This window comes from Aphis gossypii, chromosome 1 (assembly GCF_020184175.1).
Source record: "Aphis gossypii isolate Hap1 chromosome 1, ASM2018417v2, whole genome shotgun sequence".
Taxonomy (NCBI): domain Eukaryota; kingdom Metazoa; phylum Arthropoda; class Insecta; order Hemiptera; family Aphididae; genus Aphis; species Aphis gossypii.
Window position 1 is genome coordinate 7,294,206 of NC_065530.1, and position 12,695 is coordinate 7,306,900.

The 12,695-nt window shown below is 28.6% G+C and overlaps 2 protein-coding genes across 2 annotated transcripts; both read right to left on the reverse strand.

Annotated features, from left to right (window-relative positions):
* Positions 1–219: 219 nt before the first annotated feature.
* LOC114119318 (farnesol dehydrogenase-like) lies at positions 220–6,380 on the reverse strand. Its single transcript, XM_027980829.2, has 6 exons — positions 5,921–6,380; positions 4,010–4,199; positions 2,879–3,005; positions 2,072–2,201; positions 583–732; positions 220–463 (listed from the first exon to the last, which is right to left on the reverse strand). Exons 1-6 carry the CDS (start codon positions 6,050–6,052, stop codon positions 380–382), a joined length of 813 nt encoding a protein of 270 aa, XP_027836630.2. The 5' UTR covers positions 6,053–6,380; the 3' UTR covers positions 220–379.
* A 2,045-nt stretch (positions 6,381–8,425) lies between these two features.
* On the reverse strand, positions 8,426–11,471 carry LOC114119324 (protein ABHD13). Its single transcript, XM_027980836.2, has 6 exons — positions 11,104–11,471; positions 10,496–10,712; positions 10,192–10,423; positions 9,936–10,129; positions 9,704–9,864; positions 8,426–9,642 (listed from the first exon to the last, which is right to left on the reverse strand). The coding sequence occupies exons 2-6, from the start codon at positions 10,686–10,688 to the stop codon at positions 9,373–9,375; spliced, it is 1,050 nt and encodes a 349-aa protein (XP_027836637.1). The 5' UTR covers positions 10,689–10,712; positions 11,104–11,471; the 3' UTR covers positions 8,426–9,372.
* Between the last annotated feature and the right edge of the window lie 1,224 nt (positions 11,472–12,695).

The following is a 12,695-nucleotide window of genomic DNA, read 5'->3' on the forward strand; positions in this document are numbered from 1 at the left end:
ATAGTTGTGGCTTAAAGTAACTTTTAAGCTTCATGACCTTTGGATCTAAGTAGCTAACCTAAGTGTGCAATTGGCTAGAGGCTTGGGGTGAATTAGATTACAATCCGACTTCTTAAGTATCTAGTACTAGTGTTATTGTGAGTGTGTATGTATCAAACAATTTAAAGTTAAATTCATTACTTAAAATCTTGTTAACCAATAATATTTTTAACTAAACTATAAATTGTCATTACTTTTTATTTATTATGTACGTATAAACATATTTATTATTTAGTATACACTCTTCGAATAAGAAATAACAGATATATTAATTTTGAATGAAATCTAATATAGACTAAATTAACTTAAATTAACCCTTAGATTAACTAGAGAATTGTAATTATTTATCAGATAAATTTACTGGAGGAGGCATTCCGTGAGATTGTATGGTAGATCCTGTAGGAATAACTGTCAATTCTGCTATCTGTAAAAAAAAAATACCAACATAATATACTGTATATAAATAAATTACGTATAGGTTCGCTTATATTTCGAGTATTAAATATTCATATAATAGGTATAATTATAATTTATAAGACAAACTTCAACACTAGGAGGCGTCATCAATGTAGTGATCACCATGGCTGCTACATCTTCAGGTTTTAAAGCTGGTCTTGAACTTACAATTTGAGAAGAAGGTCTGAATTTAGCGGTGTTAAAAATTTCCGTATCCACGCTTCCTGGGCTAATGCTCTGAAACAGTGAAACATGATTTTTCAAACTATTTATCTATAAGTATATCTATATACCTAACATAGAAAATGTTATATGCCGGAGATGATCAAATTTTTCCGGCAGAGATCTCAAAAATATACCTCGCCTTTGAGGATCGACTTTCCATTATTGACATTATTGATAATTACTACCACGATTAATTTTCGTGCAAGTGGTCTAAAAATAAATTTTAACATCATAATCGACTTTGTAATCATTCGGGATTGACCATTTAACCTCCCCTATATCTATTACATAATATCATATAAAATACAGTTGTAAATTACTAGTTAATGATCAAAAAGTTTGCGAAATGAAATTATAATTTATATAATAATTGCAAAACTGGAGTAATAGGTATCACTTGAATCCATTATAACTAGATTTGTCGTAGTATCATAGAACCGCGATAAAAATATTATAATATATATATATGTATAATGTATATATATAATATATATAAAGATTAAGATAGTTAATTCAACAATTTGGATGGCTAATATAAAGAATTAAAAATAAAGAATCGTTATTTATCTAAACGGAGTATGTGAAAGGGACTGACAAATACGTATATGGTGGTAATGGAAATATTGAAATTAAGACAGTTTCATATTTCAGGACAGTAAAATAATTGTTTACTACTGTAATTAAATTTTTCGGCTATTCTGAAAAAATTTAAAACGATACCTTTGGTTAGGTAGATAGTAGGTACTATATTTACTTACCTTCTCGGCTTCTCCCCATATATTTTTTGTAAATAATTTATACGATTGTCTATTTGTGCCTATGATAATGGCTGTATAAATAGTATAATATTAGTACCTATATTATTGTATAAAATGATATAAGATGCCAATTATTTGGGAATAAATGTAACTGGAAATTAGTTTGCGAGTGGTTTTTATTTTAGTTATATTCTTATATAGGCCAGTCAAAACTTTTGCTAAACATCTAAAAAAAAACTAATAGAACATTTAGATTAATAAAGTTTATTGAATGACTTTAATAAGCAGCTGTTGAAAAAAATTGACATTTTCTAATTGAACGGCATCAAGATGATTTTTTCTATTTACAATCATAAAAGTTCACTAAAGTGTAAACTATAATATGTAATACACAATGTGACATGTGTAATTATATTATAAAAATGTATTTTAATTAGTGATAATATTAACTATAACAACTATTATTATATTGTTTTGTGTTATATCCATTTATTGTTTGATCATTATTTTTAAATTGTACTCGGTACTTATGAGGTATTTCAAATATGTATATACACAGCTGCAGTCTGCTACAACCATACTGAAGAACTCACCGATACTTTAATCTTTGAACTGTTAAGTCTTAGTTCGTGTCGAAGACCTTCGCACAGCACCGTGATGGCCGTTTTAGAAGCGTTGTACATTTTATGTGCGTAGTATGGTGTGATGGAATGACCGCCAATACTATATGAATATATATATTGATATATTATTATATAGGTATAATTAAACATAATAATTTGCTTTATATTGTTGTATATGCAAGATATATGCAGTAATAATGCGAACAAAATTGATATAGGCTTATATTGTAGGTATAATCGATGTAGTTATTTAATAAGCGTTATGATCACATTATTTTATGATGATTAATGCATTATATAATACTTATTGCTTCTATAAAAGAAGAATGTTACATATCATATGTAAGTAGGCACCTATGAATATTTATGTCTTACATACCTAAGTACTCGTATATGATATTTATATTATATATAGCAGGGGTGGCCAAACCGCGTCTTGCGAGCCGCATGCGGCTCGCCACATATACTTTTACGGCTCACATCTTATCGTACCTAACATTTTTATAAACAATTTTTTTAATATGAATATATGTGTTATATAATAATCTGATCTTTTTTTTTTTTACATTTATTTTAGCTCTTCCATATTTATTAATACATTTGGTGGCTCGCGAGTCTCTTCTCGCTGGCCACCCCTGTTATATAGGTAGGTAGAAACTAGACATGTAGTAAGTATATTATATTATAATATGATGATGATTGGATTATCAGATGAAAAAATGATTTTATACTCACTTCTCAGCAAGTGATTCCTGTTTAATTTTATATTATATTTACCTGTTTATTTGAATAATATGCCCATTAATATTGTTCTTAGACATAGACCGGTATGCTTCTCTCGAACACACGCATTGTGCCAATACGTTGATATTCATGAAAAATTTCCAGTCTTTCAACGTACCGTCTGCAGAGCCCAGTGTATATTGTAGATAAAACATAAAATTACGTTAAATACAATTTAAATCATTCGTAGGTATTATAATACAGAAGTGTAAATTAATAGTGATATAATTAGTGGTTTAATAGTTATCTAAAGTCTTTATTAAACCCAACTGTTATAGTGGCGAACGTTCACAAATCACAACTAATATCAGTTGATAGAATAATTATAATTGATACTCAAAATGTTTATTGCAGTTGATACGGTTGTCATTAATATCGTTTGTATAGGTAACCTAACCTAACAGGTACCTGAAACTTGGAATCTGACAACAGTTAAGTAAAGTATACCTACTGAAGTACTACAATGCTTATACATTAATACTAATTGTATCATTTGTAAGTGGACTTTACATGATAATATACAGTTGAGTCTCAATAACTTGAATTTCAAGGGAGGTAAAAATTAATTAGACTTATGTATTTTTCGAGTTACAAATATTGCATTGAGTGTATAGGAATTTCTTTGGGACAAAAAAAAAATTCATGTAATTGAGGGACTGAGGTTCACTAGACTGTATAAATTATTAATTTATTATACTATATTATTATAGTGTAGGCTGCTAATATGTATATGCCATATGGATTTATTTGATTAATGGCTAACTCAAGGTGTGTGTAAAAAATATTAAATTTTTTATTTTCTTAAGTTATTTATTTTCTAAACTCATCTATCCCCTTTTCCTTAAGATAATTATATGGTTATTCAGATCAATTAGTTGATTAAGATAAATATTTTATACATATGTACAAGAATTTTAAAATCCATTTTCTTCCACAGAAATGGTGTAAAAATGCATTATTTTATCTATTATCTATTTTGTTCCTAATTTTCATCCATTTTATTTTTTATGAATCACACCAATAAAAACAACATTAAGTTGATTTAAGTTCGATAGTCTTTTGATTAGCCATTGGTCGGGTGAATAAACACGCCTATAAATATTATATACCTAATATGGTACTCACCCAACAGACTGCTCCGCATTATGATACCAGCGTTGTTGACTAGCACGCTGACGCCACCAAGCTCAGCGTCCACCCAGCCAAACACATCCTGCACTGCTCGTTCATCGGTAATGTCACAGGTCTTAGGATAGAAAATCCCTCGTTGACTGCTTTCTGATGTCGTGTCGTCTTCTAATAAATTTGCTAGTTTCTATGTGAATAACCAATAGTATGCAAATTAATATGTAAATTAATATTATTTATTGTAGTGTCATAACTCATATGACGTATTTTATATTAATATATTTATTAGCTTATTATACTTATAGTCTTAACGTTTTTAGTTTTTTAAATTTTAAATTAGATAAGAAAATAAAAATATTACTATAATTACTCACATAAATATTTATATACCTATATGTACCTTGGGTTTTTTTATTTATTACAATAATTTACGCTCAACAAATTGTAAAAATGCTCAATAACTTAAAAATATCTTTTATAGGTATTTGTGTATTTGTGTGAAATTTTCTTATTAGATAGTTAAAGAATAATGTTAGATAAAGTTGTTATACTAATGTTAGACAATCCGTGTAGTAAAATTAATGATATACCTAATAAGATAGGTATAACAGCAGATACCATATATTATAATATTATGAAGTATTTACCTCAGATATTTAGTCGTCATTATCACTGAAATATATATAATATACATATATATTTATACATCATATATGTCCCATGTATTATATGCTAAAAAAATACCATAGTACTAAAACAAAAAACGTGAATTTGTGTCAAATTTTTAGTGACGAGCGCGAGAACGATAATTCATCGACAATATTTTTTTTGCAAAACGCAAATATTCATGAAACTAGGACTTGTGACAATGGATACAGAATAGTTCGAAGGGGAGAAATTTGAACAGAATATTGGCCATCTACATAAATTATAATATAATGTGTATTTTTAGTTTAAATATATAATCTATAAATATAAATACAACATGATAAATGCTTAGTATAACAGTTTAATGGTTTTCGTATCTTTTTTATAAATTTTAAAATACGAAAAACGTATTAAGTGGTAAACTAAACTCTATAGTGGCCGCGGATGAATACTTTCATGGCGTGAATCAATTAGATCAGACCAGAGCCACGTTCATGGGCGTCCCCAAGGGGGAGGGGCACTTGCCCCCCGGAATAATGTTTTTCCACAGCAATTGGTAAAATTTTAAAAATTCCCAATAAGAAATAAGCTTCTAAAAATAGGTCTACCTATGTGTTCAGATAAAAAAAAATTTGCCTCCCCCCCTAGAAAAATATCTGGGGACGCCCATGGCCATGTTTTTCACTTACAGAGTGTGTTACACTTTAAAATACCAAAAAAAAAAAAAAGAAACGACATAGGTATTGCATCAAAATCTCAACTATACTAGCTCTAGTGACAACAGTTATCAGTAAACTCTTTTGGTGCTAGTAAAATATTTAAATTCTAGATTCTATACGAAATGCTAAAAATGCTTTCTCGAGACTATATTTTTCCACAATAATTTATTACAGAATACTTTTTTTCCTACTATAATACTCCTCTAGGCTCTAGGTATATCGTACAAGACGTATACATGTCACATCACAATCCAACGAATGCAATTGAGCGTCGTGTCGTTACTACAAATATAATTGTTAATTACAAAATTATTATTATAATTCTATCTCAGTAGCGTATTTCAATGTATGTAACGAGTAAGAATGTGGAATCATGATTTGGATCGATTGGTCAATTTATACATTTTTTACTTACTTATTAAAAATACGCCACTTTTCCCTATAGGCATTGAATGGCTACATACAGTGCAAATAAATCTTAACGTAGACTATATTATGTACAGCAGTATACAAAGATTACTGATTAGGAGAAAATACCTACCTCCAGCTTTTCCGACTGAACGTCCAACCCAATAACATTTACACCGTGTCGGAGCAATTTTACTGTCGTGGCCGCTCCTATGCCCGAACCCGCGCCTGTGACGATCGCGTTTCCGCTTTTCCACTGGTCCATTTTAATATTATTCTGTAGACAAGGCGACGACTGTAATACTACTTGTGTATAGGATACGCGATGAGTTGGAGCGGTATTTTATGAGACCAAACTTTTTGTGAGAACGAATTTTTAATATTTTTTCTCGATTCACGCGTATTGACTGGAACTCTTATTTAAACGCGACAGCGGTATCTTAATATCAACAAATAGATACCTAGGTAATATTATGACAAAAATCAAAAATGGCAAATTTTAAATCATTAATAATTAGTCTAGAGATTTTTTATTTGATCGAAAATCGCCCGTCTAATACACAGAAGCTCACATTTGTGTTTCGATATTATCATGAAACATTAAATACTTCAACGTTTAAGTATAGCTTAAGGCGTTTAGGCTAAACAACGATAAAGCTTTATCTATTCGTACAATAATAGGTAATATTAATTCGAAATAGATTACGTTTAATCTATCATAAACATTAAACATATACCTACACAGTGATTTTCGAAAACCATTTACAGCAAGATGTAGCGGGTTGACGGTACTGTTAAGATAATACAAAAATCATTTTGATTTAATATTCATAAATTATATATTAAATTAGGTAATCATTTTTCATTTCAATATCTATACTAAACATCACCATAACTATATTTTAATGGACTAGGTACTTCTCTCTTGTGTAAACTATCTACATCTATAATATTCAGTGTTTCAATTATTAGCATACATGCAACTATGCAAGTGTCTATTTATAAGTTCGTTATTTTTTCAACTAGTTATTAAAGTTTTGAAGTATAGTCGTATAATAGGTACCTATTTCTATATATATTTTTTTATGTACCTATAACAATGTATAAATACCCTAATTTACTAATTAGACTCTTAGGTAATGAGTAACCCGACAAACAATAACTGATCATAATATTGTAAGTAGGTCGTAGGTGTGTGTAATAACTAATAACTAATAAATTACTTTGTAATCTGCATGGATTTTATCAAGAGACTTCAGTCAGGCTAATTCCCAAGAAGACTAGAGAGATAAGCCAATCTAGCCTCTCTAACACAATTATTGAAAAACATCCAGAGACGCACAGTTAGAATAGTTAGATATATGCCACAGTAGTATGTCGTAGAAGAATGGCAAGTAAACTTACTGTGCAGTGTGCATCATAATAATTTAAGAATTAATTATACTTTATATAATTATCTTGGGTTTTTGAAATAAATATTCAATATTTTTAACCATACATTCATAACCGCCGTAATATTACAATTTATGTATAATAATATGAAGATATACATATCACCATAGGTGTTAAGTATAACATTAAGTTAATATTATTTTAGATTTTGTACTATGAGTTATGACATGATATCATTCATTCGTTATTACAAACATGGCTCAGTACTCCTTTAATCATATATTTTAATATTTAGGTACCATATTTTACAATGAAGTGAATGTGCATTTTGCAATAATGAGTATCTACCTACTCAACACTTAATAGGTATTTTTTATCACAACCCTCCTTATCACCACAACCAAAAAATTTTAAATAGTAACCATTCAACCCATTATTTTATTCTGCTCTTTAAAATTTAAAAAAAACATTTTAATCAAGTTTTTTGAGCTTTATAAAAAAAAAAAAGGAATTTCCAAAAATTTTTTACATATTACCAATCGAGTTACCAATTAAAAAATTAACTATTTGAACTTATATATTTTATGCAAACAATGCAGTTAAAATGCGTTAGAAAAAATAGATATTGAATTTCAGAATGAATATGATTTTAAGGCATTAATAAATTATTCAATTTATTACTTTTTTACAGTACCATCTGTATTATATTTAAACTTTAAAGATATTCATAACAAAACATAAATTGTGGTAAATTATAATGTAGGTAGCTACAAAATCTCAATCATGGGCGTACTCACGGAGGGGGGGATGGGGGATAGATCCCCCCCAAGGTTCTTTATTTTCTTACATATTGATGATACACATTTTGTCTACTTTTGGTTACCCTTACGGCTTATCATGTAACCATTTCTTTCATCCCCCTCCATTAAAAATCCTGAGAATGCCTCTGACCTCAATATTGATTTAGACCAAGAGTGGCAAATTTTTTTCGGGTCATGTGCCAAAATGTTAAAAATGTAGTAATCTTAAATAAACATACCAATATATTATTATTATGTTCATAAGTACAAATATTTTTTCAGGATAATGGGGGTCTAAAAATGTATAGCAAACTTGTCTTAAAATCAATTTTATATTTTATTAGACATAAGTGATAGATATTTTGATGTAAAATAAGCAGCATTAATTTCATGCTATCATGTATTATTCCCCTATTTTGATTTGAAATAAACTTTCAAATAATAAATGAGTAGATGTAAAAATTGAGTTTATTTGAAAAAAAAACCAATTTTTGTCAAAGTAAAAAATATTATGTATGAAAACAATAAGTTACACATTTTTATAATTAATGATTATATTTTTTTAGAAATAACAAATAATTTTGTTCACAATATTTTTTTTCCATTAAACACAAGTAAAAATAATAAAAAAATAAATATTTTTGAGTGCCATGAAAATATGACCAATGTATTACTAATGACACATAGACCATAAGTTCACCTCCCCTCAACTAGATACTACTCTAGTAGGCAATAGTAATTTAACCATTGAGAACTTTTTGAGAGCAAATGAGCAATGTGTTTTGTAATGTATTAACTGTTTAGATTAAATTGAAAAAAACAATTTAAAAAATTGTATTAACTCATCTGTAAAATTACATAAATTAATTTTATTTAGAACCAATATAAAAATATATGAAAAAACTCTGCCCTTAAAAGTTATAACAAGACATGGCTTAACCTTAATTATTATTATTGTTCAGCTGATGTATTATAACTCATAAGACAATCAAGTATGTTACTATATTGTACCAAAAGTAAAAAATTATTCAATTTTATTAAATAAAAGTTTCAGCATTGATAATACATAATAATATTAAAAGCATTTTAAGTTATTTCTTGGGTGTGATGTAAAATATTAGGCTAACAAAAATAAATATTAAATTTAAAAATATATTAAGAATGACAAATAATTAGAGAAACTCCAATATATTATATATTTATAAATGTTTTTAAAAAATTTCAGACATTTATAAAAATAATATATAATTACAGATGTTTTTAAAAATTTATGTGCATTTATGTAAAAATTAAAGTTAAAAATATTATTTGATACTATTTTTTCAATAATCTACTCTTCAGTATTAACTATAACATTGTTTTTAATCATGTTTAGGAACTAATACAATCTATGTCAAACAATTTTGATGACACAATGGAGATCTTCAGCAGAGGGCCTATGTTTTGCTGTGATCTTTAAAAATTTTCTAATCTTCTTGTAATAACCAGGACAGTTCCATGTGGTATTATGCGAACCTCTTCTAAACCTGACAATCTGTTTTAAAGGCCCAGAATAAGCATTAAATAAATTTGTCATCATTGACGGAGGAACTAATGTATCTTCTTCGCCGGAAACAAATAATATTGGTACTTGCAGTTTGCCCATTTTCCAATTGGACATATACTAAGATTAAGAAAAAAACAATTAAAAATTAGATAATTGAATTCTACTTCATTAAAATTACCTTATTTTTGTACAAAAATAAAGGGATGTATTTCAAAAATTTAGAAGACATAAGTTCTATTGCCATATCTGGTATACATGTAAATGTATTCTCAACAATTACACACCAAATTTTTTGGGCATATTCTAATCGAGCAGCTAAATCAATGGCAACCGCACCACCTAAAAAACAATATACTTGATTAAATATTTGTCAGCAATTGAAAAAAAAATGCCACAGAAAAATTAATTACCTAACGAACGTCCAAATACTATGATTCTGCCAAGATTTAGATCATTACGAGTTAAAATAAAATCTACTGCTGCACTTGCATCCATGTAGAAACCTCTTTCTGAAGGCGATCCTTGTGACAACCCATATCCGCGATATTCTAGCATTACTATGTTGCATCTCAATTCATTATAGAAGCCCACTACATTGGATAATCTACAAAGATATTTTAAAATTATTTTTAAAATCAAAATACTAAAGTAAAAAATTGTTCATACCTATGACCCATATTTCCTGCATTTCCGTGCAAGAATAAAATAGTTGGTACCATCTTAGAAAATTCTCCTGGTTGTTTTATCAAGAATAAGTGCAACCGTGTGCCATCTAAACTTTTGATGAATATGTTTTCATACGGCAAACCATACATTGACGGTTGTGGCACAAAAATACGAGAGTGATCTGGCAGGTCAGGATAATATAATAAGTAGTCTTCTGAATGGTAAATAAACCCTGATGATAAAATAAAATATTAAAATAAAGACCAATAATGGTGTGTATAGCCAATAAAATGAAATTACTTACCAACAATACTCAGAAGCAGAAACGATAGTGCCAGTAATCCACCACAGAACCAGTATATCAAAAAAAATGTGATGACCGTGGCTCCAGCACTGAGAGCACTGAACGCCATGTAACATTTTGTCGACATAGTCCGCCAAAGGGGCATTCTCAGTTTGTCCTCGCGTACAAACCATGTTTGCAAGCGTTGCATCATAGAACAAGTTCAACTAGTGGAGCGCTACAATTAAACAAACCATAGAATATTAAAGCGGATAATATAGAGCAGCGGTTCCCAACCTTTTTATTTAGTTGTGTGGACCACCAATTGTGTAATAAAAATCTATGAGGCCCACTAATAGCACACCTATATACGTATTCATATGCATATAATATATAATATATAATTAATATTATATGGTTTACAACCCAGTATCATGCTGCTGGCGGCCCATGGGTTTGGAACCGCTGATATAGAGTACTGTAGTTAGCACTTATTCCTTAAACCGTACAGGGGGTTACAAGACCCAAACACATAAGGCAAGGCCTGTGTACGGATTGAAGAATATGGGCTTTTTGCGCATAAATAGTTTATTTTTGTAATTTGTCCACCATTTTCATCAAGGTCTTACCTGCGAATCAAACGTCGTTTTTTTTCCTCTTCGTTTTCTGTTCCATTTTACATTGACCAATAATCACCACTGAGGGTGCGATTCGAAAAAATCGACTCCGTAATTAAGATCAAATATTAAATAATACTTCTGTTCGTGAGGATGATAAAAAAAGCGCGTAAACCCAATCAAACCGTAAAAAGTAAATTAATTTAGCGAAAAAAACGATCTCCGGTCCCAATAATCACTATTCACTATCAGGATTCAAGATATTATATTAATATCACGATGCATATTGCATTCATAGTAGTGTTGTTATCTGCATTTTAAACATGAAAATCGAGATAACATAAATACGAAGCGGAATTTTGATTTTTGTCCAGTGTCCACTCCACTGTCCAGTTCAAGTGAACAGCTGCACTGCTGCAGTAAACTACAGCCGTTGTATTTGTATACGGTTTATCGTTATTTTATTAATTATATTATTGTAACTAAAATGTATCATTATACATGTATTACACAATAACACAATTAACATATTAATATCTTATACTATAATTTATAAATATTATTATAAAAAGTCGTTCAGCACGAATTAAGATATTTATCATAATTCGTGTTGTTCAGATAATATAATATAATACAATATATATATATATATACATATTATATATTTACACAGATATGTAGAATAAATTTATTCTATATAGGTATATAATATATATCTGACATCTGTTAATCTGTATATATTTGTGACTTGTGTAATACCCTGAAACCTGCTTACCAAGATCTCTTTATAAATCTTGGTTAACTACTACCCAAGATCTCAAGGTTTATGGATAATAGTATTTATTATTTAATATTATCTATATATAACATAATTATATAAACCTTTGAGCTTGAACTATCACGGTTTAAACTATTATAACCGTACTGACTGCTGACCATAGATGTCAGATATTCATAAGTTCATTACTCATTAAAGTTTATATTTTATACAAAGGTATTATATTATATAATATTATTTTTGTGACCCTGACGAAATAGACTATTAGTCACAAACTCTCAAAAGTACTCACTACATGTCCGATATTATGCGATAGGTATCAAGGAGAACTATCTCAAGAGTTGAGTAAAAACTTTTAATCTCCTAAAGGAAACTGTAATAAGTTTTTGATTTTTGAACCAAGTATAATATATTTTTCATAAGATATTTAAAGAAAAGTATAGGTAACCACTTTGCAGTACAGTACTGCAACCTATACTTCATAGGTGTCAAATGTACCTTGAATAACTTTGTCATTGAGAAACTCACTAATGTATGTGTCAAATTTAAATTCAATGATGATTAATTGCATATTTACGTACAAAAATTATTTTGAGCAAAGAACTGATGGTTATCTGTGTCAGCATAATATATTATATTAGTATATTACCAATAAGTATGTTTTATGATAAGTTTTTAACGCAATTGTAGTAATTATTATTTTAACTATAAGTAATTTTTGAATTGGTTAGTTTGTTTTCTATAGATTCATATTAAAAATTATTCACTTGGTCAAAGTTTTTGAAAATTTAAAACAAAACTCACATGCTGTTTTTATATCTGTATA

Bases quoted from the DNA above. Each gene is read 5' to 3' on its own strand.
- LOC114119324 (XM_027980836.2), bottom strand. From the start codon at position 10,688: ATGATGCAACGCTTGCAAACATGGTTTGTACGCGAGGACAAACTGAGA. The intron at 10,130-10,191 runs GTATGAACAATT...ATATCTTTGTAG, and splicing joins GCAGGAAATATGGGTCATAG to ATTATCCAATGTAGTGGGCT. The intron at 9,865-9,935 runs GTAATTAATTTT...ATTGTTTTTTAG, and splicing joins AGTATTTGGACGTTCGTTAG to GTGGTGCGGTTGCCATTGAT.
- LOC114119318 (XM_027980829.2), bottom strand. From the start codon at position 6,052: ATGGACCAGTGGAAAAGCGGAAACGCGATCGTCACAGGCGCGGGTTCG. The intron at 4,200-5,920 runs GTAGGTATTTTC...TTATTCACATAG, and splicing joins TTCAGTCGGAAAAGCTGGAG to AAACTAGCAAATTTATTAGA. The intron at 733-2,071 runs GTGAGTTCTTCA...TCACTGTTTCAG, and splicing joins GTTCAAAGATTAAAGTATCG to AGCATTAGCCCAGGAAGCGT.